The 26501-nt window shown below is 37.3% G+C and overlaps 2 protein-coding genes across 9 annotated transcripts in view; one reads left to right on the forward strand and one right to left on the reverse strand.

Moving 5' to 3' along the window:
* Positions 1-8274, forward strand: part of LOC139979360 (kinase D-interacting substrate of 220 kDa B-like) — a 143696-nt gene extending 135422 nt beyond the window's left edge. For all 8 annotated transcript variants that reach the window (XM_071990069.1, XM_071990070.1, XM_071990071.1 and 5 more), the window contains one exon: positions 243-8274. In XM_071990069.1, coding sequence (XP_071846170.1) covers positions 243-1883 — 1641 coding nt within the window. In that variant the 3' untranslated portion in view covers positions 1884-8274. The remainder of the gene's footprint in view (positions 1-242) is intronic.
* Positions 8275-8753: 479 nt separating this feature from the next.
* LOC139979365 (motile sperm domain-containing protein 2-like) lies at positions 8754-25781 on the reverse strand. Its single transcript, XM_071990082.1, has 16 exons — positions 25552-25781; positions 23823-23880; positions 22997-23149; positions 22329-22415; positions 21594-21751; positions 20720-20780; positions 20178-20216; positions 18558-18682; positions 16757-17044; positions 15716-15853; positions 14502-14569; positions 14197-14305; positions 13431-13527; positions 12489-12621; positions 11736-11820; positions 8754-11360 (listed from the first exon to the last, which is right to left on the reverse strand). The coding sequence occupies exons 1-16, from the start codon at positions 25570-25572 to the stop codon at positions 11172-11174; spliced, it is 1809 nt and encodes a 602-aa protein (XP_071846183.1). The 5' UTR covers positions 25573-25781; the 3' UTR covers positions 8754-11171.
* Between the last annotated feature and the right edge of the window lie 720 nt (positions 25782-26501).

Consider the following 26501-nt stretch of genomic DNA (forward strand, 5'->3'; position numbering starts at 1 on the left):
AGTCAAGATACGCTATGACCTTGTCTTCTCTATACTTTTCTTCAACTCCCAATCTTTCTTCACTTCCTCTCATTTCAAACTTTCAAGAATAAACAATGAATAAATTGCTAGCGATGGTCTCAAGTGAGGCATAGTTGCTTCAGATCATTATCTCAGCTCCGCGTCAATGCATAATATTGAGGTAAGCCTGTGACAGTATTTCATATAGTATAATTTCTTTTTTTATTTCCTCTCTCAAACAGCTTGGCCAGCCAAGTCCAGCCAGCACGGAGTCTTCTCCCAACGCTCTTTCTGTCAAGGACATTTGTGATCGGTTAATGAACTTAGAAGGTATCGATAAGCATGCCATTCCCCGGTACCAGGCTAGACTAGCCCAGCACCACATCAACGGACAGGTCTTGATTCAGTGTGACCTCGACGAGCTGAAGTCGGTCCTGGAGATGTCGTTCGGCGATTGGCAGCTGTTCCGGGCGATGGTCATGCACCTGCGAGAACAAGCTGTGAGCAACAGCCACACCCCGCTCAACCGCAGTAACACCAGCCTGGACTCAAAGCCAGGGGAGTCGAAAGATACCGCTTCCCCGACCACCAAGGCAGCCGAGACGGAATCGCAGAGGGATTACCTGCACATGAGTTACGAGGAACTCCGTTCAAATTCACAGGTGTCCTCGCAGCGTTCATCCATGCACAACTCACAGCTGTCTATAACCAAGAGCGATGGCGGCAATCCGATGCGAACAAGCATCGCAGAGAGCCCCCTGTCAGAGGAGGCAGAGACCACCCCTTTAATGTCTAAGGCAAACATGAATGGCAGTGTTCAGAAGCCTGCCATCATCACTAATGCAGTCATATCTGATCAAGGAGGAGGAGGCAAGGCTTCTAACGAGAATGCGTCCAAGTCGTCTCCATCTTGCTCCTCGGAGTCCAGCACGGACGTCACCGCCCTCCGTAAAGCCAGCCATACGGACGAACCGGACGAGAAGTCTCTGTCCGTGGATGCCTCCGGCAAAGGCTCTCAAAGCGTAGATTTGTTAAAGAAGAAATTGTCGAGCCAGGAGAAAGAGGTACCGGAGGAGAGCATTCCTCTCTTGAGCTTATCAGAAGAGAAGTGGGAGAGCAAACCAGAGAGGAAGGACAGGAGGAAGGAGATAACCTCGGAGGCAAGCGTCCCGTTACTGGAGAGAAGTGCCAGTGCAGACGGTGCCATAGCTGGAGATAACACCACTACTGACGATCCAGCCTCCACCACTCCCAAGATTGAAGCCCCCTGGGGAAAGGCACTGGATCGGATGTTTGAGAACATTGATAACGAATTGGCCAGGAGGCACTCCCCATCGGATTCAGATAACATGTTAAGTCCAAGTAGAGCCCAGCAAGTGACGGGGAAGAAAGAACCAGAATCCCATGACCTGTCACTCATGGCCAGCTACTCCACCTTCATGCCCCCGGTCATGGAACGCGCCTCACAGTCCCGGGGAAGAAGTCAGCAGGATCGGGAATCGCAACTCAAGCACGCCAAGTCGGCGGGGTCGCTCGTAAGTCCCGGCAGAGTGCGGCCCCCGAAATTATCCGAAATAAAAGGCGAGTGTGGGCTTGGACTCAAAAACACCTCATCGCAGTCGTCTCTAAGGACTCTGAATCAAAGCTTTGATGAGTTCATTCTGACTCAGTTGGAGGAGCAGAGGCGGATGAGGATGCCGGTCCTGGTGTACGAAGACGAAGGTGCTCAGGAGTCTGCCACTCAGTCCTCATCCTCCCCAGCTACAGACTCCCCTGGCAGGCAGAGCGGAGCCACCCAGAGTACCTCATCGTTAGAACGTTACGTCAGGAGGAGAGACGAGAATGATAATCCAACTAGTATGAGCAATCATTCCATTGTTTGAGCTATTGTGAACTGGAGATGGATGAAACCTTTTTAGAATAGAGCTATGGCTAAATCAGTCTAGAGCTGTGTCTAGAGCTGTCTAGAGTTGTGTCTAGAGCTGCTCATGCATAATGAAAGAGTGCAGCTTGGATTGAGTCAAATTGATGACAGTGATTGAAGATCTGTTGAAGACATGAAGAAAGGAAGTTGGTTGGAATATGAATTTGTCACTGTTCCTGTTGTAGAGTATCCATTGTGACAGCAAAGAAGATAAATGTATCTATAGTGTCTACTAAAATGACAGAAGACTTAGATTGGTTTGTATGGGTGCAGAGTGGTGGACTACATGGTAGCTGGTTATGGGTTAACTACAGAAACTAGCAACGAGCAGATGAATGTGAGGGATATGGAAATTAAGTAGAAATATTTATGTTAGAGCATATCAAGCATGAGACTTTCCAATAACCTGTAAATCTGAAATGACATTGTGGAGGTCATCTAAAGTCATTCTAAAGAAAGTATCAAACATTATTCCAATGATGGCCATTTGTAGTTGTCATCTAAGCGTAGGCTGATTACAGTATCTAAAGGTAGGATGCTAGTCTGAGGATGAGAGCTAATGGTAGTCTGAAGATGGCATCTAATTCTAGTATGAAGATGACATCTAATACTAGTCTGAAGATGGCATCTAATACTAGTCTGAAGATGGCATCTAATACTAGTTTGAAGATGGCATCTAATGCTAGTCTGAAGATGGCATCTATTGTTAGTATGAAGATGGCATCTAATGTTAGTCTAGGATGAGAGCTAATGGTAGTCTAAAGATGGCATCTTACGCTAGTCTGAAGATGGCATCTAATGCTAGTCTGAAGATGGCATCTATTGTTAGTATGAAGATGGCATCTAATGCTAGTCTAGGATGAGAGCTAATGGTAGTATGAAGATGGCATCTAATGCTAGTATGAAGATGTCATCTAATGCTAGTCTGAAGGTGGCATCTATTGTTAGTCTGAAGATGTCATGTAATGCTAGTCTGAGGATGGCATCTAATGCTAGTCTGAAGATGGCATCTAATGCTAGTATGAAGATGTCATCTAATGCTAGTCTGAAGATGTCATCTAATGCTAGTCTGAAGGTGGCATCTATTGTTAGTCTGAAGATGTCATGTAATGCTAGTCTGAGGATGGCATCTAATGCTAGTCTGAAGATGGCATCTAATGCTAGTCTGAAGATGGCATCTAATGCTAGTCTGAAGATGGCATCTCATGCTAGTCTGAAGATGGCATCTATTGTTAGTATGAAGATGGCATCTATTGTTAGTCTGAGGATGGGAGCTAATGGTCATCTGAGGATGGAATAAATTGTAGTCCGAAGATGTCATGTAATATTGATCTGAAGTTGGTATGTGAAGCTCTACTGAAGATGGTATCTAAAGTTGGTATCTAAAGTTGTTATTTTTCTTTGTGTGATCCTCTGGTTGAGGTTCAGGTGAATGGCATCTGACATTTGTTTGCAATAAAAATTTTAAGTCTTAGTGATTTTGCAAGATAATAAGGTTTCTTTATTTGTTTCGGTAAGTGTCTATTATTGGTCATAGTTGTCTAAGTTATTTCAAAATTTTGAAATTTCAGCATGTAGAGGTTTGAAAAGGTGTTGAAACACACAAGTTTCACTACCTTCACTCTGAATGATGATGCATGCTGCCGGTCCGTGGAAAAGGCCTATTTTAGTTATTTGACTAACCGTGTCTCAAGGGAAGTAATTATGACAGTAATCTTGGTATAGTGTGCTAAAGAAGGAGAAAAATTGAACACGTCCATCAGTTTGAAATAAGTTATTATACATGTATGATTTTATCCAAGTGCTATAATAAAAGGAATTAAAAGGTCGGAAACGAAGTGGGCAATTAGTTTTTTAGGTTACCTGTGATTACTTTACAGTAGTAGTGTTACTGTATACCATACTTGTGTGTGCTGTAAATGAGGAATAATGTTTTTAGATGGCTTGTTCAATGAGCTGTTGAAGACACTGCCAAAGAAAGAAGGTACCGAAACGTACAAAGGTATTCTCCGAAGTTAATACTAATTCATTCCGAGGGTTATGATATCATTTATAACTCACCATCTCAGAATGACAGACATCTTGATATTAGCCCTGTTACATCATCCTCTCATCCCTATTAACGCTCTCGCCGTACCAGCGATACTTCTGCCTCTCTTCATAATCCGTGTCATTCATCACGTACGAGACCAGACGCCACCTTGCTATGTGCTGTCATGCCATGTGGTAATGCATATGCGGTAAAGCGATGCCGGAATGCCCCATGGCAATGGGTTACCACTATGTTGTGAGGTAATGCGATGCTGGGTAGATTGGACCACTGATTAATCTCAGTGGGGGGGGAGGGGGTACTGTCAGAATGTTAATTCTACATGAGCATGTCTAGTGTGGTGGAGATTATCTTAAGTGTGTCTAAAACAGTTTGTAATTTATCCTTCACTTTGTTTTGGAAATGCTTGTTCAGGGATTTAATATTTTCTTGTCCTTGCTTAAAGTTTTCTATGTACTTGGTTTATCTGTCAGTGTGTGGAGTAACTTAATTTTTAACTAGTACATATTTTCATTTTCTGCTCCAAGTTCAACAAGATTGCTTATTTAAAGATTCTGTTAAAGCCAAAAACAACTCTTTTTTGCATTATTATTACTCTTCTATATATATATAGTTTATTTGTTTTTTGTGTGCAATGTCAGCTTGTCACTGTTTGCATAATTGACATGGAAATATTTCAGACATACCTGAAAATTAAAACTGCAAATATTTTTTATTATTTTCTATGTTCCATTTTACTTTTGTACTTCTATTATCAAATTATTACACCAGCATGAGGATGCCTGATGCATTTTACAACTCGTAAAAAAACAAAATCACAATCGGTATTACTATTTTGGATGCTTTTTTTTTTTTAAGATCCATCTGTTGTTGTTGTTGTTTCTTGCCTTTAAAATTATCATTGGTATTTTCTTTCTTCAAAAAAAAACTGTCTAACATCCTGTTCAGTTTTTTTAGAAAGAAATCCAAAACATTTTAATTTATACCACCTTAATCAGAATCTTTATAAATTTTGAATTTCCCATTTCGATTTGTGTCCGCTTTCATCAGCATATTTTAAAACAGCTTTGGTGTTTGTTCTCATGTCTTTTCGGTGTGCTACCTTGAACCAATCATCTTACTGGTCTGAATCACATGACTTGACATGAAATTACCAGAAAGTCATATCAGCATTAAGAATTAAAAGGCATTCAATAATCTTTTTTTAATTTTAATTTTTTTCCAAAATTGAAAGACAAAACTCAACAAGGTCATTTCATTTTGCACGTCACAACACATGCGTCCTTATATGATGATCTCCTCACTTCTTGTAGCGTAGTGGTTGGTAAGCCTATTAACCAAATTCCAAGCAAAAAGAGTTTGGCAACCTGATTATCGGTTCTTACTTTCCACTGACTCTCCTGTTAATGGTCATCAGTGTTGTCCCCTCCTCCCCCCTCTTTCTCTTTCAAAAAGAGTGGTCAGTCTTGTTGAAACATTAACATTTGTTGAACCAAACTGCAGAGCCACTCACAAAACATTTTCCCTTAAGGAGACAATTTATTTGTCCAAATCAATACTGGTCACTGTCTGGAAATTAATTGGGAAGATTCAAAACTCCAGCATATCACCTTTTTTTCCATTTGAGCAATTATTGAGAATGCTAAATCAGGTGGTTATAAATATGGACCATCCTTCAATTTTAAAGATGGTTGTATCATAGAGTTTTCATTTTAATGACTGAGGTTTTACAGAGCATTAAATGATTAAACCTGAAATACAGAGGATGTCAAAGGGGTATTACATCTGTGCTTTCCTTCCTCTCAGAAGGCTGCTAAAACGAGGTACTTTATGGTTACTATTGTTTACAAGTAGGTTGTGCCTTTTCCACAGGCATTGACAGAAGGTTTAAAGTCATATAGAATAATAAACAGAGCTGGATAATATAGAATGGTGATTTTAGTGACCAAAGTTGTAAAGAATTTGTAAAAAATCTATCATAAAGTTTTTATGCAATAAGATTGTACAGTCAAAGATAAAAAAATATACAAACAAACGAAAAAACAAAGGCATGAAAAGTTGAAACTATTTGGGTATATGATCGCATTTTAAGAGATATATATTACACCAAAAAAAATAACTGTCTATAATATGTATGTATTTGTGAAATTTGTGTCTAGATTTTCTGTAAAAAATATTGGGGCATTTAATGATTGTTGTAGAGATTGGTGGATGTGTGTGTGTGTGTGTGAAAATGTAAGGTGGTACGGGGGTGAAGGTTTCGGAAAAAGTTGCTTCTTAAAGTAAAGGATTAAATTTTAGTAAATGGAACTATTACTGAGTGACTTGCATGAGATTAGAGAATTCTGCAATTGGCAACATGAAAAGAAAATTTTGGATTCGGCTAAAATTGTTGCCTTAAATTATGAAAAACTAAATACGAAATATGTTCTAGGAGGAATGACGCTTTGTTCTTAGTGTAAGGTGACTAGACGTCCCAGATTTCATGCATCATCACCCTGAATGGTCCCTGGACTACAATTGTCCTAGGAACTATTCCAGAATTAGTGAGAAAGGCTGAGGATAAATTTCAAATTCGAAAAAGCATGTTTATTTCTGGAGTATGTATGACAAAAACACTGAGAAACCCTCAAAATTCCAGCAATCCTTGAAAATGTACTTTGTAGAACCCTTGATGTAGTAGCATGAAAGGGTCATCATCAATATCTGGGTTTTTCCTGCAAATAATTACGGTCACCTCATCTTGGTGTCTCGATGTAAGAATGAAGAATGTATTGAAGTTTGAAACAGTATTATTAAAAGTTATATTTTCTCTTTTGACAGGATTACTTAAAGGGATATTCTGGTGGCAGATGATGTTACCATTTATCTACAGGAGAAAATTATTCCATACTTTTGACATCCCCATCCACCCCCTCCCCTCCCCATCTAAATATCTTGGCACTAACTTAAGATATGGTTTGACACACTGGTTACACACTTTGTTTCTACCCTGGAGTGGATCACAGAAGGGGGGCATGCAATGTCATATGGGTCAATGGTTCTTCAAAAGCTTTAGTAAGGCTATTATAATATGCCCTGCATATTCCCTGATGACATTCTGTCTGCTGTGGCGAGATGCGTTTACAAAATATCACACCATAAAAAGTTATATCTTTGTGATCGAGAATGCTATGAGGATGTGGCTTTCACCTAAAGATGCGGAAAATGATCAGGAATTTTTCGAAGCAATCAACTTCAGCGACCAGAAAATCCTTTTAATTTTCTGGCAAGGCTGTTCTATTCTTACTCGTCTGTTTCTGATGCCAGCTAAATAGAGAAAGAATTTGTGCAATTATTTAAGATTGACCGTAGCAGGACGCTGGTTAGAGCTTGCAATCGGGGTAATTTTTTTGGCTTTTTTACTAAGAAGTGTGTATTAAAATGATGCATTTCAGTGTATATAACATAATCATAAAAAATGGCAAAGAAATATATTTTGTCTGTTACAATATTTGTGTTTAATTGTTTAAAATCGAGAAAAGATATCAAAGTTTTGTTTCATTCCTTTACTCAGCAGCAGCGGAGTTTTTTGTTTCCTGTGCCAAACAAGAACGGAAATGAAATTGAAAATCCGGGACACCAACAGCAATGTTTGGCACTAAGAGTATTAATTGTTTGGCACTAAGAATATTAACTGTTTGGCGCTAAAAGTATTAAATTATAATGGGCTTTGTTTACCCTAAGTACTTAATTGGTGAGAAATGTTTCCTTAGATGCCAGGCATAGTTTCACCATTCATATTATACAGTTGAAATAATATTCAGAATAGAGTCTGTATTTAAGGTTAAATCTTCTCCTATTACTAAGTGCAATCAAATTAATTAATAGAGTCAACCAAAAACTTCATTTTGAAATTTAAGATGATCTGTTTTGTAATCAACATACCTTTGATGATGATGATTTCTATTAAGGGGATTGGGGAAATGTTGTCCTACTTTGGTAAACATTATACACAGAGATTTTCAAAATGAAGATAATTTTTTTTATGTTTCTGACAAGATTAATTAATGTATCAGTAGAGAGGTAGGTAAATGAACAGAAATATGAAAGTAAAACTGTTTTCTTAGAGGTGTTTTGACCCTAAAAATGAAAGACTTTCATGTACGATATGAAACTTTCACTTTTTATTGTTTTATCTGTGTTATTATGCTTCTTGAAAGCAATTATGCTGAGTGCTCAGTTTCCATGTTTTATAGCCTAGGTATGTGTTGAATACATACAGCCATTGACCAGCAGGCCTGTGGTGTGGTTCAAAATTAACTGTTGTCTCATTTTCATTGTCTTTTTGGTGTGTGTGTGTGTGTGTGTGTGTGTGTGTTTACATGAATTAAGTTGGAAATGAAGAAAGGTAGAAGGGATAATCTGAGGTAGTGTGCCATTAATCACTTCTTTAAATGAAGGATCCTAGAGGTAAATATGGGTTATTCTTCTCTCTAGTCTCACTCCCCCCCCCCCCTCCACCCCCTCCCGAAGCAAACTTCTCTCCAGATTAAGGATACTTGGTTCACTAGATGATACGGCAATCATACAACCTTGGTCTGATTTTCACCACTTGTTGTGCTAAACATACTGCATTTGAGAAGACATGCACTGTGTGGTGAGTTATCACATTGAAGGTAGATCCATTCATTGTTCTCTTCAGTTTGTAAGTGTTTACAAGTGGACTGTTCAGGATTATATGACAGGTGTCCATTGAGAACAGGCGCAGGAACACAACAATCAGACCCACAGTACAAATGTGTGTTTCCCTTTTTTCAGCAAATTCTATTACATTCCTCTTGTTGGTGAAAAAACATAAATTAGCGTGCAGCGTGCAGCCTAGATGTAAAATTAACAATTAGTCAAACCAGATTAAAAATCTCCCAATAACACCAACGTGCAGTCTAGATATAAAATTAAGAATTATTCAAACCAGATTATAAATTCCCAATATATATGAAAGATTACTGTGGGATTGACATTGAGAATAATAAAACAGATATAAAAACAGATATTAAAACTTGAAAAAACAATATAGCAAACAGACTAAACCAACACTAAAATACTAGGAGTTTTTAACTGGCAAACAGCAGTTGCAATCTTGTCAGAGTGAAATGATCCCCTGTGCGTACGCCCGATGGACATCACCGAACCTTACCGCAATCCAGGCTTGGCAGTTATTAATATAAAATCAAAGATACCATCGATGTCTGCGTCTGCGTCTAGAGTTTTGATATGACTAGCTATATATCTGGGGTAGGGGGTTGCAGGTGGATTTCACATTTCAATAAATGAGCTTAACTGAATATAAAACATAACATACTACTAGTTACTTAATCTAAAAAACTGCTGAATATTCAATATATAAACATTTAGCAAAAATATACAATTTACTTTTTTTAATACATTTAGATTTCAGTCATGAATTTAATAATACAGTTATATATAAAAAATACATACAGTGTATTAATATAGATAGCTGAATGGGCTAAAAATTACAATTTAGGCACTTTTGTTTAGTTTTCTATAGTTTGGTATTATCATGAGTTAGATGTATGGTTAAAACAAGATCAGCCTTACCTATCATGTTAAAATTTTCTCAGTCTTTATGTAATAAACATTCATATATCTTGAATGAACTGTACAACATATGTAGTCTACTAATTACTTCACAGAATTAATTATTAATTAATTGTTCATGGTTTATTGATCTGCAATGTTACAATAAATTCAAAGCCAACCAATGTTGGAAGTAGGTAAGGGTACATTCACAACAAGATTCCTCACAATATTGGGCAGGTCCATCTTTTTACTCCCTTTGATTTTAAATATTACATACTACTGTCACATTATTGGAACATGCTGTAAACACTGTGTCACTTAAACCTTCGGTGACATTCTTAATTCCAAAATGTTGGATAAAGTGAAGCCCTACCAAGGAGTTGGTGGATCTTGTAGCTAGGAACACTTTTGTTGTGGTTACGCAACAGAAGGATACGACTTGCCGAACACTGTCACGTCCATCTATGCTACTGTACAAAAGGACATACAGCCAGTGTTCGCTGGTGAGGCCCTTTGGGGAGTAGGTTTACTTTGACCTTGACATTGTATGAAATTTCAAGATGAAAGCATAATATACAGGGTATGGATTGATTTGTTTTCCTTAGGTATCGGGGTGCTCCTTGTGTCAAATGGAATACAGCAAACAATACAAGCTGGTTTTGTGAGGTTTAATAATGACAAATGGTCCAGAATGCATTTGCAGTGCTACCTGGTAACATATGTATAAGCAGGTGGGCAGGTGGGGGGGGGGCAATGGGAAGCTGAAGGGCTTCTAGCAGTCACAACAGCCCACAACACCACTTAAAGTTCTAGCTTATTTGGAGTTTATTTCTACAACAATGTAGAAGATTAATTCAGCCATGCATGTCATGTGTACTACAGATATATATGTTTCTGTGGCTGGCCTGTTACTGCACATCAGTGCATGACAGAACATCTCCTTTCCATTGTATAAATCAATGTAAGAGAGTGAGTTTGGAAAGAGATGTTACTTATATACCAGTGTTGTATTTTGATCAAACAAGGTTTTGTAAACTTACTTTGGAATTGTGATGATCCAAGAAATTACTTCAACAAAGTTCTAGTCTCGTTGGGTTAATTGTTTTAATTACAATGTTGTAATTTGTAAACAATCAATAAGCCTAAACTGCAAACACATTCCCTACATTTAAAGCCTGACTGAAAAAGATTTTTCAAAGAAAGCTATGATACAAACCTTTCACTCTTTAATATCCTTCACCTTAATGTCACTTTAAAGAAAACCTATAAATAGTCTTCTTTTAACTCATCAATTTGGATGCAACATGCAATTTATAAATTGGATCATAATATTATTTTCCTAATTTTTTATAGCATATTAATGAATTTTTTTTTCCACCATATATAAAGAAAACATTCACCAATTGTACAAAGTATAAAAGCACCCATTTAGGTTGGTGAATTACAAAGGCATAAAATAACAGTTTCTCTGACCCTCTTTTTGATAGCATTTTCTGAATGCCTTCAAAAATCTGATATTTTTTCAGAGTAACCATCCCTTAATAATTGCATACAGTTTCTGTCTCTTTCGCCTGTCTTCTGCTTTATCGATGATCGCTAAATACTGATATTTAACTATAATGTAACCTTAGGTAGTTGTGAACTAGCTTTATAACAGCTATCCTGCAAGATTTCTGCAGGCTGTGAGGTGAGCATCGCGTACAGCATTATGCATATAAGAATAAACTGCAGAACGACTATCAACTTAAGTGATGTCCCTGTCTTGCTCGTACTTCTCTGCCGATCTTCCTCAAACTTTGAGACCTGCAGATGAAAGTGGAACAGTCTCATAAATAGTAAATAAAAAAACAATTGGAATGGCTGTAGTCTCAAATTGCTTTCATAACATCCTTTGATCTGATCTCGATGTTTTTTAAAAGAATCGATCCAAAATCATCTATTTATAGGATCCTGCTGACAAACTACGCATTAAAATTCATCAGATAAAATGTAAAACTAATGTACAGCAATGCTTTGTCAGCGATGTGATAATAAAGAGCTGCAAGATATTTAAAATGTCTACCACGAGTTCTGGAGACAGCATCTGTCACCTCACCCAGTTATTTAATGTTCACCCGACCTAGTTTTTATCAATTACGTTCACATTCGGTAGAAGCAGAAGAGAGAAAAAGCGGTTACCTTTTTGGTGAGTATGTGAAGTTCTTTAAGGATGTCGTGGTTCGTAACTAGGGCTTCTGGAGGCGTCTCACACATGCACTTTAGCCTTAGGAAAGTAATCGAAATAGAGAAAAGAAAATCACAGATCATATGAACAGTCACTGTCGATGGCAAGGGGCATGTTCTTCCATTTCAAACAAATCAAATTATCTGTACTTTAAAAAAAGCAAATCACAAACGAGAAGCTGACAAAGGACATCAGCAAAATGCTTGACAGAGCAAATAGTGTAAGAGTGTGTGCTGAATCTATTAATTCAGTGACAAGCCTGGATGAACTATCACTTACAGTTTTTTTGTTAGGGATATAGATTGTTAGGTAGGTAACTGAGGAGGGGTGGAGCAAGGGAGGAGGGGGTAAGGGGGCATAATATGTGACAGAGGATCAAACCATTTACGTTATCATTCTTTAGGCAGCACAACGAACAAAGTTCACAAACTCCAACACTTGCATTAACTTCACTGCATAACAATAGAATAAATACTGTAACTGTGCAGATAAAACCTTATGCAAATTCAATTAATTAATTATCCATGAGCGATTCAATAGGCTCTCAAAAGACTAAGGGACTTGTGTAAACTGAAGTAAAATTACAGAGAAATAAAGTATGACATGTATGAAAAGCCAGTTTCATCTTTGCGATTCTAGGAAATTTGACGGACTTTGAAAAGTTAATAAAACTTCACTAATGTCGTCAATTTCTTACTATCTCTTACCTGTGCTCCACAACTGTTGACTTTGAGACAGTTCTCCAAAATTCCATGAGTTGGGCAGTAGATCTTACAATCTCATCACCCAACTCGGTCGATAAAACTAAGAATTTATCTCGGACCACCTGTTCACTCTCTCCTAAAGTAATGAATACAAAAGAGAGTAAAATGCAAATTTAAGAACCGTTCACACATTTAATAACCTCTGTACATGGACAGAGTATTTCTACAAAGCAGTAAGCAAAAAGTTCCACGTGCCAATTTGACACTTACCCTTACAGTTGTGTGTAAAGGGTGGCCAGAAACCAATGGCACTCATCTGTCAGTATAGTTCTATTTAACTTCTTTTTTTTTTTTGGCACTTTACAACAGTAATAACAGATTTGGTACATATTTCTGTATTTATGGGTAAGATATAACATAATAAATTAGTGTAAAGCTGACCTCTATTAATCAAGAAAATAGACTTTCAAGATTTTCCAAACAACAACTCTAGTTTTCAAACAAGACTAATAAATATCGGATGTATGACCGGTTGATCTTACTATTAACGATCAAGTAATCTGCTTGTTTTTTGGTTTGTTTTTTGGTTAAAGGAATGGTTTTGTTCATCTGAAATGTTCCTCAAATACTACCCAACAACCCTCAAAGTCACCACACTGGGTGTCTTTCATATAGATCCCTTATACTGGAGCAATATACGTGAGAAAAAACCTTATTTTTTCAAATTCCTGACAGGCCAACAAAAAAAGTACACATATTGTAAGATACCACTTCACCTACTTTGAGAGTTTTTTTTTTTTTCTTCTCACAAAGGTTTTTAAAACATGGAGTACGTCCTCATTTGAAACAGATCATCAACAGGTTATGTCAGCCTTTAAGGATGACTCATGAAAACTAAAAATGAAACCGTGATTGTTGTTGTTTCTTCAATTCCGTTTGACTTACCTCCCAGGTAGATGATTTCGATGACTACTGAAGCTTCCGGGTTAATGTGACCAGAACTCGGCCTCACCCTGTATTTATCAGGAGAGGTAGTCTTGACCTGGAAAATGATAGGTCAGTGCTGGTTAGACTTACAAGAAACTATCAATATATATCAATAACAAACAAAAATAAATTGACCTTCCTCCCTTTTATGCTACCTGATGAACACTGACAGAATAAAAAATATATATATTTCTGACTTTTCACTTCTTGAGCAAGATTGATGCCATTGGGGAAATGCTGATGTTTTGATATAGTTAACGTTCTGCCTATTACGTAATGATGAATTTTTCTTTGAGTAAAATATAACGTCAATTACATATCAATTGTCAATCACCAAATCACTCAACCACAGCATACTAAACATAATTAGACATGCTGGATTTAATGGCAATGTTATTGAAAACTTTGTATCACAAAAGAATACATACAAATATGAAGATGTCATAAAAAAGAAATAAAACTGAAACTGTAATGGATACTAGGCATATCGAGTGACTCAGCAAACACAGAGTAAATGCTTTTGATAAGTTTGTAACCTCAGTCATCCTCCTATTCCTGTCTGGGCAGTAAGTGAGACTAAATTAAAAAACAATTAACTCATCATTCTGTTTCTACGTTGAAATTTGGCCAGTGAGGTATCGTTTACATACTATAAACAATTTTTAACTTATCCAAAATTATATTTTGGACCTAATATAGAAGCATGAATATGATAAAGACATACCTTGTATGCTACTTTGCTGTCTGTCATATTTGAGACAGTAAACGTTGACTTCAGTTCCTTGGGGTTGTTCTTATTTCCTGTTGGCTTGAAGATGAGGCTCTCCCCTGGTCTAAGGAATGAAATCATGTGTCAAAAAAAGTTGTAAGTTCATCCTGGAAAGGTTAAAAAATAAAAATCTGTTGTAAAATTTGAACATAATGACATATCACTGTGCATGTTTTTTTCCCACTACAGCTGTGCAGTTTATATAGAACTTTGAGATTCTATTTCAATTAAAGTATAAAAATTTGGCCAAAAAAACAAACCTGGTTGATATTAAAGGTCCTACATGTACTTCCTTCATCTTTTTCTTTTTGGCAATTGTAGCTTTCTTCTAAAAAAGAACAAGAAGAAAAACCATCAAAAATGCAAAATTATAACAATTATAATACCACAACAACTGTGATGATAACGTTGACAACGGCAACGACACCATTCACAAGATTTGAAATTTGCTTGTATCTGCCACGAGATGCTGAATAAGCAGCCCATTTTAGGAGCATTTAACAACTTTGTGAGTTCAATTAAAGCCCTATTCATGTAATTATCATGCAGGAACACCAGCTAATATCAAGCCTTCCCTTTCCACACCAACATTCAGGGAATAACGAGGTAGGTGTGTCCCCATAAGACAGATAAGAGAGTGTTAATCAGCATATGAATACTATCCATTTTTCACACAGAGATAAATTGAATATGCATCACCTAATCTGAGGGCTTAAGCACAATGTCCTACCCTTCACCTTTGTCTTATATATATGCCATTTTTAAAGGTGGCAGTGAGTTATGTTACGTGGTCTTCAGTGGCATTTTAAGGAGTTTATAGGTCAAATTAAGTCATTTTTGTTTTTAATATCAAGTCCAAGTTATCTTTCATGCCTTCTGAGAATTGATTTCTGAGGGGTGAGGTAGGGGTCATGGTTCAGTCCTCATGGAAGATCCTGTGTCACTGGCCTAACAAAATGGCATCTGTGGCAGGCTGCAAGTTACCATACTGTTGTCTCAGGTTGGCATACATGTAAAAGGTAGTACATTACCTTACACTGGTCTTTAACTGATGTTTCTATGGGGTACTTATTTACCTCACATTGGGCCTTACATGCCATCTCTACTCTTGGCTTTAAATGGCGGCTCAGTGGCACCTTGCCTTACACTGGTCTTTAACTGAAGTTTCTATGGGGTACTAATTTAACCTCACATTGGGCCTTACATGGCATCTCTACTCTTGGCTTTAAATGGCGGCTCAGTGGCACCTTGCCTTACACTGGTCTTTAACTGAAGTTTCTATGGGTTACTAATTTAACCTCACAGTGGGCCTTACATGGCATCTCTACTCTTGGCTTTATATGGCGGCTCAGTGGCACCTTACTTTAGACTTGGCTTTAACTGATGTTTCTATGGGTTACTAATTTAACCTCACAGTGGGTCTTACATGCCATCTCTACTCTTGGCTTTAAATGGCAGCTAACTGGCACCTTACCTTAGACTTGGCTTTCACTGATGATTGGCTAGGAGCTGCATTTTCTTTGTTCTCCAGAGATTCATTGGCCTTTTCTTTGCTTCTCTGAGACTCACCAACCTCTTCTTTGTTTCTCTCTGAGTCATCAGCAAAATGGACCTACGGGAAGGGCAAAGATGTGATTTCCAATTCAGTTGTGGCAAATCTATTGTATAACCTACATTATTTGCACAACTGGCCATCCAAGAGTTACATAGTCGCAGACACACCTTTCATAAAGACAGACACAGTCACTAATCATGATGGCGGAAATGTTCATAATGACAATTGCTGTAAGTATTTACAATGATGTTTTCAGTTACTGCTGTTCAAAATGGCAGACACAGTGACTGTTCCTGACATTCAAGGTTCCTGTTACGGATAACAGGAACAGACATCACTCACAGGGAAAGAAACACATTCTGTTTACAGAACCTTTTTTCTAAGATTATTATAGTCAGAAGCAGGAAATATTTTTATTGTTCTTAGTGATGTATTAACTGGGATAGTGACAGGGAATATTACTGTTCATGGTGACAGGGAATATTACTGTTCATGGTGACAGGTAATACTACTGTTCAATGTGACAGGCATTACTACTGTTCATGCTGACAGGCGATATTACTGTTTGCTGTGACAGGCAATATTACTGTTCATCGAGACAGGCACAATAGTAATATTCAAAGTGACAAGGAACTTTACTGTTCATGGTGACAAGTAATATTCCTATTCACAGTGAGAGGCAATTGTGCTGTTAACAATGACAGGCAATATCACTGTTCATGGTTACAGACAATATTGCTGTTCATGGTAAATGATAATATTAATGTTCATAGTGCCAGGCGATGTAACTATTCATAATTAACAAACATTGATCACTATCCATGAAATATTGACGAACATGGATCAATGTTCAGAGTCCCAGAAAAAGATAACTTTCTGTGACAATTAGTTCAAATCATTTTGGGAACAAACCCACATGTCACATGATCAATAGAATATTTCATAGTATATTATACTGACCTTCTTAACGGCCACATCAGGATCTTCATTCAGGGGTATATTTTCGGTGGATTTCAAGGTATCACCGCCTTCTTTGCTTGGCATCGGTGGCATCGATTTTCCAGATGTGCCCGGTCTGTTCCGTGCATCTGGTGATATTTCGTCCGCACTTCTATCGGCTTCTAAGATGCTGTGCATCTTGGTATCCTCTGACTCATCTTCATCCTCCTCCTCCTCTTCCTCTTCTTCTGGGTCATCCTCTAGGTCTCTGAACTGCTCCGGTGGTGGGTAGGACCATTCATATGTATCCTTCGGAGATATACCATAAAAAAAGTAACAAAGTGTAAGATGAAAAATTTGGAGCGCTCGGATGCTAGATTTGAGAAAAATGGCATTGAATAAGCATCAGAGGTCATCCAAGTTCATAGTGTACTATTCCTGCAGGGATTATTGATCTAGGGAAACCAGGTTAACAAGCAAGAGGAAAGAAGGAACAATAAAAAAAAATTGTTATTTCTTATCTGGTTATTTCTTATCTGAAACAATCTTCCAAACTGTCCAGGTGCAAAAGCAAGTTGATATTTTGACATTTCAAATATTACCAGTTGTTTGTGAAGTGGTATTAGCTATGCTTCATCTTGGTTTCTCCACCTACAGAACACAATCCATTGTGTGAAGTGTGAGTAATGAGTCATTTAGCTTTAAACCAAATTGACAAACCCACCCGAAACTCATCTCTTCCCACCTTCATGACACAATCCAACTGAAAGAGTAAAGCCATGAATCACTTGGACTTAAACTTAAAGCGAAATTTAGCTACGAGTCATTTGGTTTTCCCAGTATAAAGAATGCATCCAGCTAATGAAATGCAGTGTCCAAGCTACTTGGCTTTAACTGAACGAACGACCCACCTAACGTGAAACTTGAACAATGAACGATGTGGCTTTTAACCAAATTAACGATCCACTCAACATGAAACTGTCACCATAAGGGTTCTTTGCCTTTCCCCACACGCAGGTAACAATAAAAACTTGAAGTGTACAGTACAAGATAATAGTCTTTCCCTACACACACAAACAGTCTTCAAACATCCCCCCCCCCCTCTCCCCCACAAACACATGAAACTTACCATTTGATAGTAAAGTATCCCAAAATATCTTGTTGACAAAAACAAAAGACACAATTTTTTAACAGTACTTGCTGTCACAGTGTATGATAATCACCATGTGTGTGTTACACACCAAAAATCTCTCCTCTGTGATCCGCAAACAGAAATTGAAAGTTGAAACTAGTTTTTTGCTGTTCTCTGTAATTTCATCTCGAATGCAACTAGAGACAATACAAAAAAAACTCTTGGACACGATTCATCCTACCTAACACAATGTATTAATAATGAGCCATCAACAAAACAAGTGCTTTTGAAGGATTGATATGAACGGACAATAGCTCACTTCCTGTGTGATTTGTTTATTTAACGCATTCACTAATGTTAAAGGCCTTGTCTTTTAGCTGTTTTTGTGACTTATTGACAAAACAGACATTTTTATTCTGACTTGAAGCAGCGTTTGCATGTAGGTCGTCAATTTCCAACAGTTTGATCATAATCTATCCAGTAAATTTTTCAAAAATTTAATTATTTATTGCAGTTGATGAGTACTTTCTGCTCAAGACTTTCGTACTTCAGACATATTTTCATATATGATACAGATCATGTCCAAAGCAGACTGAATAGTTACAACATTTTTGTTGTTGACATTTTCTTCAAAATTCAAACAGTTGCATATGAAGCTGATTAACAGGTGCATAGAAATAAAGAACTTACTGTTCCACCCATGTGTGGTGGAAGTTGATCTGCTTCGAAACAGCTCATGACATCCTTGGCCTTGAGAAACTTCAAATGGGCCTTCGATTCTTCTGACAGTAACCTCTCAATGATTTTCCAAATAGCTATGGGAAAGTAAAGAATGAAAGTTGAAAGTCTCAAAGATATTGAGGATGATAAAACCAAGCTCACTATCGACATCACCCACAAGAAACAAATGCACTGCTCACTAGATTAACATAATTAAATGTAGACTGGGCTGAAGGAAGAGGGGGAGAACCGGGGAGAGCAAAGAGGGGAAGAAGAGGAGAACAAAGGGAGGGGGAGAAGGGGAGAACAAAGGGAGGGGGAGAAGGGGAGAACAAAGGGGAGGAGCTATGAGGAACTTGGGAGTTTTTAGAATAGAAACTTGAAAGATGGAAGGTTTACAGTGATGTATTAAGACCAAGGCTGTCTCACACAACTATACACAATTTAACCCAGGGCTGGTCATTTGGTCATTTGTCACACCCACACACCCAAGTGTTAACAATTCACACAGTTGCCCCACGGGCACTACAGTGCGCCACATGTGTTCCCCAAGGGACTTCCTATTGGGCGCCCCCACAGACCGATACACTCAACAATATTTACAAGTACCTTGTAGATGCCCATTCATAAATCTAGGGAGAAGAGAAGCAATGGAGATTACATGCCTTGCCCAATGACGCAATATAATAACCTAGCCAGGACTTAGATCGCAAGTTCATTGCCTTAAATATGACCACAACGCTCCTCGCAAAGGTGGAAATCGTAGGGAAATGTATTCTTCTAGGACTTGCCACAGTTTAATTGATGACTGTGTCGTACATTACAATTTGTAATTGTTTAGACCATGTCCAAAATGATGTTTTACAGAAGAAGAAGAATAAAACTAAATCCAATCTGGTGGTTGTTATGCAGACAACTTTTGATGAAACATCACAGGAAGGCAATTTATACAAATTGCACAGCCTAAAACTATTCCCTACTTTGCTGCTGTAGTTACAATCAAAATGCTATTTGTGTTTGTTTTGTGTTTTTGGGCAGAAATATGAAGAAAACACAACTAGCAACGAGGTTGTTAACACCCTGAATCTGGGTCTTGTTGCAACTCTAATTCACATGGAGAGAAAGATATTACTACCTCTCGATAAATATCGCAAATTTATTGAATATCCTGTAGCCCAACAACTATCCACTGGGACATTAAAGGTACAACTACTTTCAGTTACTCATTATCAAAGTTAATAAAGTTTCATGAGTAACCCACAGTGATTCTTGGAGCTGATCAAAATGCAAGGATGCATTGCAATCTCTATGAGAGCATAGATCATTAAGGCATCTCACATTTTGATTTATTTATTGTTTTTCCTCCTGCAATATTATCGGGATCCATTTATGATTTCTCGATACTTTTGTAATATCAGATTTACTCAATGAAGAAGGTCTTCCATTAATAATTACCTCTTTTTAAAATTATAACAACAAATTATTGTGTCAAGAAGACCTGTGCAGTGGGTGGGTCTATTTGTATTAATATTATGCCTTCTTCATATATGTACGTCTAATCTCCCATGAGATATCAAAGAATGAACCTACCATTGAGAATCCAAGGCATCTCATATATATACAGCATCTCTGTTAAAGGAGAGATAGAGAAAAATGTTTAGCAGATGCTAACTTCAAACTGTAGAAGAAAGCAGAATCCGTGGAGAACCAACATTCTTCCCTTTGCCTACTCAATCCTACTAAAACCATTTCATAATCATTTACTTTCAAAATATGTTTAAATTCATCATAAAATGTAAATCTGCAAAAACAAGTCCAGGTTGTGATAGTTAAGACGCCTGTTTAGACACTCTCTTATCCACTTATTAACTACATTATTTGCATGTCAAATTTCAGTTTAAATATTAAACAATCCTACACAGATTAACGAACTAACTTTAATGGGTTATTTTCTTCCCATTTTACATTGTAGAAAATGTTTTGAAAGAGGTTTTCACTTAAAAATCTTCTAACATTTGGAAGATCTGAAATGTATTATTAGACAACAACTGTGCAGTACATATGACAATTTTGTGAATTTTGAAATATAAAATAGGAATTTATGTTTTAATATAACAATATGATATACTCACCACAAAGAGCAGGAAAGTATAACTCCAAAGCTCCGATCAGAAACCTAATCACGTCAAGATCCTACAGAGAAAAGAGGAAACATCGTTTATTTCCACAAAACAAACAAACTGATGAAGCAATGTTGCTTTTAGAGGGATTTCCTGGTTTGAAAAGTTATCCAAGGATGTTGTTGCTTAATATCATATTACAGTTAGCATGATGAATAATTTTAAATATGGAATCATTTAAAGAAATTTTTATCCCATTTTTACCTCTGTAAAAATAAAGATTTCTATATAGATTTCTGTCAAGCATCTTGCAAATGTGTTTCAGTTTGACAAATAATCATCTGAAATTACACAGGTTTTCTCTTTTCACAGACTTACTGAAATTAGTGGACCAACTGTGTCCAACTCTTCCAACCTTTGTTCCCATAGAAAAACATTTTCAAGAAACAAACTATTGATGCCTGAATGAAATATTATTTGTCTTCTTAATTTTTTTTTCTTCGTTTTTATGATACATGCTTTGGTAACTGAAAGTGTAACAGTATGGCATGTACTGAACCAATTAGCAACTTAAACCATTTATTAAAGTATCTATAACTTCCCAAGTTTCATGTCCCATTTCTCATGTCAACATTAGAAGGAAAACTGTGACAATTTTTGGGTTCCTAGACCAAACAGTGTAATTGAAGAAAGTGCACATAGTTATATTCTGCTGTATAAGTTACCTTTGTAATCAACTTATCTGCTTTGCTTCAATGGTACTTTTGCCCGGTACTCACTCAAAGTGTAACGATAACAACGATAAGGGTCACATAGATTGGAAGCTGTGTTTCTATGTAATGACATGCCTCCTCTACCCGTCCCGTTCACAAGCTGTTTTCCTTACCATATTAGAGACACCAGCTCCAGTCATATCTTGTACAATGACCACGGGATTATCAAAGTCCTCCCATTGTAGTTTCTCTAACCAGAAGGCAATAAACTTCTTTGCTTGTCGAGTTAACTCCGGATCACCCTTCTTGCTATGCTTGACTCTGAACCACACTGGCAAAGATAACAAATAAACAAGACAACCATAGATAAAAAAGAGAGGAAAAACAAGCGTTTTGACTATTAAACAGAGACTCCTGAGAACCATCATATATTCTAAAGTATAGATGTTCCCCAGACACCTAGGGTGATGGATGTGGCAAAGGTCAGGACAATTTATTTATCTTTTCTTTACCCAAGATGGCATTCTCAGGGTAGCTCCATCAGTCTTTGACAGCGTATGCAAGTCAGTCAAATGTTGACGGACCTGTTCAAGTTTTCTTAACACCAATTTTTCCCACAGTCCCTATGAGCTCCCAGGCCCCCAACAAAAACTTATCTCGGACCTTCAAAGTGGTGTGAGGACCCCCGGTTGAGAAAGATGGTCCTAAAGTATGTTTACTGATATAGTTTTGGATTATGCAGAAGTAGGACAAACACTCTCAAACTGTACAGTGCTTCACGTCAAAGAAAAATAGAAAATAACAACCAGTAAATTGACATCACGATGACAAGCAATGACAACTTTTTCAGGACTCTAGATATAGTCTACCGTAAGTGGCACATGTACAATTAAATTTTGTCTACTCACATATTCTACAGTTTTGTTTATCCCTTCCTCTGCAGTATAGAGGTCCAACAGTCTTGAATTCATCACTGAAAGAGTCCCACGTAAGATCTATAACGGCAAAATTGTAAAGAACAATGACAGCTTGCCAGAAAGTTGTTAACAACTTATGAAACTAACAATAAAAATTCCATTAGAGGGAACACTCTTGGCTCTTTTCCAAAACAAATATGTAAAGTTAGAATCACACATAGACTTAATTTACATGCAACTGTATGAATTACAGATTTTTTTATTATTAATGTACTGCATCGTTGATATTTACCCCTTTCTTTATTTACTATATTTTTTTTTCTCCTTTAACAAATTCAAACTTTTTACTGTGTTTTTCTGATTAAGAATTTTTTTAGATCCTGTAGTACTATTGTGATGATTCAGTGTTGGAATGTGTCACAGTTTTGTTAGTCATGCTACTTCAATTCTAACAGACCTATCTTTTTCACTTTTGTAAGACAGTTGCACCTTCCGACGGACAATTTTCGTCGACCCTTTCGTGACAATCTGACTAATTATGCCAAACTGTACTGCACGTGAAGAAACTTCTGCTTCTGAAGAATTCTTCGCTTCTGAAGCCCAATTGCACCTTAAGATAGATATTTCAAGTAACACCAGTTGGCATCTCGAGGACTCACCATTAATTTCAAACTCCTTCCTCCATTTTAGGATCTTCTCAAGTTTCTCGACGGCCACATCTACGTTGGACTTACTGATGATGAGGACATTGTAGAGGTATTTGTCATATTTCTTCACTCTTTGAATATCCCTTGGATCAAAATCTTCATGACCTAAACATTAAAATCACAAACACTAAGGAATACTTCTAAAATGTAACACTGACAATACCAACAAGATGGAAATCAAGTGAAGAAAACAGTGGCACAAACCAGAAAACAAGAACATTCAACACGATGTATATTGTCAGAGGCTGGAAGAGGAAAGAAAAGACTGGAGATAAAAAAGGAAGCTTCTGAAACTATCAAATGATTTTGGTCGAATAGAAAGGAGGAATTATTTATGTACATCAAAAGTGTTTCTTCCATTCAACAAACCACCTTCAAGGTCACTGTGAGCTTCAAACAATTGTTTACAACAAACTAATCCATTTTGACTCACAAACCTACCAAGAATGTTGCAAGCTATCACACATGTATGATAAACCAATAGTCTCCTTCCCTTGAGCCAATTGTTGTTCAAACAAAGTTTAAACCTAAATTTCAAAGTTAACTTTAAAACTATTTTCTCTCTGAAAATATTTGTCTTTAAATTATTCTGCTGATTATGAATTTTTTGGGGGAAAAAGTACCTTATTGTGATAAAAATTTGATACTGCCTATTACCTTTTAGTATATACCGACTTAAACAATGTAAACTGTCACAAAAGGGTATTGTTTCTAGTCGTTATTTACAATAACATACGTACAAGATCAGACTGGAAAGTAAATTACAAAATCATCAAACCTGTTGGATATTTATCAAAGAAAGTTTTCCTGAATTCATCAATTAGATCCTGGTTGTACTGCAAAGGAATCAAGAATAAAAGGAAACATCATTATATCTGAGCAATTCTGCAAACCAGATGGTTTTGAACTTAACAACATGATGGACTTGTGGAGATGCATACAGTATTTGGAGGATGTAGATACTGAACAGATGTAGATACTGATGTAGCTTGCTGTCCAATTTTCAAGTGTCCGATCTTTTTCAAAATTTGTACATGCATTCTACCCTGTCCAGGTTCATTCTAAAATACACTCATGTACACTTGGAAATAAAAGCATTCGGAAACACGGGAAACTAGATAATTTGAACAATGTTGTAGCTTAATTGACTTATGCTGCTTATCAAAACACTGTCCTCATTCAAAATATTGAAGCATGTCTGCAGTAGCTTCGACAGTAAATAGGAGAAAAATGTCAAAAACTGGTGTAGCCTCACTTTGAAGAGACACAACCTTTGCCTCATTTCCCACTTCCAAGAACATGACCATTTTCTAAGCAAGGAAAAACCAAACTTGAAATTTTAGATCAGATCAAAACCTTAGGAGGAGGGAAATTTAAAGGATTCCATGTTTGGGCCTGCCTTGGCTGTTGACCTACTTAATGTGTATATTTTAATGAAGTCCCTGACATGGGCAATAACTTGTACACCAATGGAGCTTAAAATAAGTATACTTGCTTGTTTACTTAAAGCTATAGTACACCTCAAATGTCTAAAATGCAACAGCCTTATTTTGTTCCTATGTCATGAGACCCTCTATCCATAACTGCCAGTCTCTTTCAGAAGATCACTTGAAGAGGGAGGGTGGCAACTCAAGGTAAATATTGCAATAGTTATAGTCTATTGTAGACCTAACTATTGCAGATTTAGTAAAGGCATACAGAATTGATGTTGTGGGCTAGGAATTCTCTTTATACATGCAGTTATGTTGTGTTGTATTGTATTTGCGTATGTGCCATTATCTGTATTATATGTACTATCTGTTACGTGATATTATGTAACCTGCACTTGCAATGTACAACTTAGCATGTTGAAGGCCTACACATTATAGAACAGACAATTCAAAGTGTGTACAGAACATCTGTTGCTTATCCCAACATCTTTCACTTTTCTGCAATGTGACCATTGCTAAGAGAGAAAGCACTGCTGTTCACATCTTTCTTAAAAATTAGGAGACATATGACACAAAGGAAGAACGAAAAGTTGTAACGCTATGTCACATTGGAGTAGTCATGTCTACAGTAATAAAACACACGAATTCGCGTTCATTTCATTTCCCCTCACGTTTAACTCCTCCCCTCCCCCCCCCCAACATCCCCTCACATAGGCCTACTGGTAGTGTTAACTTACTGTCAGCAGTCTAATCTCTCCAGCCTGGCCTTACGTTAAATAGATTAGATTCAGGCTTAAATTAGCTTAATTCTATACCTAACTTAGTAAAAAGACTAAAGTCATCGGCTTTTTATTTATTAGCAGCATTATAAACAAATCATGATAAAAATGTTTATTTGGATTCGCGAAACTCATTCACGTGCTGTTTCATGTGAGTTACGATCATTACAAAGTCATAACGCTAGGGACATCGTCAATTTAACATAAAGTATCCTATTCCTAGACTTGTCAAACTAAGTTCTTTCAAAGCTAAAGTCAACTTTAACCTTTTACTTCGATTCTCCAACTTCTAACTCACCCGTTGTAACCTAACGACCATTTTGACATCCTCCTTCGCAACTATTTGTTACTTGAGACTCCAATAGCGCTACTACCGATCTTACGGAAGTGAACCCTGCTCTTAGTAAGCACTAACTTTCTGGTATCACGGGACCAATGCCGACGGCAGTTTCAACATCAATTAATCAACAGACCTAATCGATACATGCTAAAATAAACCTCACAGACTGAACATACACGGTGGGTCTGAAATATTGAACAAATATGTCAATAGTCATAGAAAGGCTATGCCATGCAATATGGAAATATTTTCACAGGTGGCGTACCCAGTTCTACTATGGTCATACCACCAGTAGTTTTATTAGCAAGGAGCAACATATGCTCCTGGTGAAACAATGGAAAAGGACCCCCACGAAGGAGATTGACATTTGGTAGATCCAGATGCCAGCTAACCTTCATAGCAGGTGTGGATATGTACCATAATCAAACAGTGGTATTACGGATGCAGCTAACGGGTGCAGGAGTAATACACGTCCCGGGGCTGTGCGGGCAAGATGCCAGCATATGGCACTCTCAGGCTTTCTGTGTTGAGGACAGGAGTTTGAATTCACATTTATTTATTTATGTAATGGAAGCTAATAGATATAACCAGTTTGAGTAACACATAATAACGATGCTGCTAGATATTTACTATCAATTAAATCAATTTAATTTTTAAGGGACTGACTTCCAAGTGAAGGCCGGCCGGGTCCATATTTGATGGGGCCAAGGGGCCTTAAGCAGTAGGCTACATTGGACCATATGAAGCATAATAATAAGTTTTAATGGGCCCGATTGGCAGATTAGAGAAAGAACTCATTTTGATATCAAACGAATAAGCACATGGTCCCTATATATGCCGTACGTGTGGCAGTATTACTGACTGCACGTTTAATATCACAAAGCCTAATAGCATATTTCGGGGCCCGC

Source organism: Apostichopus japonicus, chromosome 14 (assembly GCF_037975245.1).
Source record: "Apostichopus japonicus isolate 1M-3 chromosome 14, ASM3797524v1, whole genome shotgun sequence".
Classification (NCBI taxonomy): Eukaryota; Metazoa; Echinodermata; class Holothuroidea; order Aspidochirotida; family Stichopodidae; genus Apostichopus; species Apostichopus japonicus.

Bases quoted from the DNA above. Each gene is read 5' to 3' on its own strand.
- LOC139979365 (XM_071990082.1), bottom strand. From the start codon at position 25,572: ATGGTCGTTAGGTTACAACGG. The intron at 21,752-22,328 runs GTGAGTAGACAA...TATCTTTGCCAG, and splicing joins TAAACAAAACTGTAGAATAT to TGTGGTTCAGAGTCAAGCAT. The intron at 11,821-12,488 runs GTAAGAGATAGT...TACTTTCCTAAG, and splicing joins TCAACAGTTGTGGAGCACAG to GCTAAAGTGCATGTGTGAGA.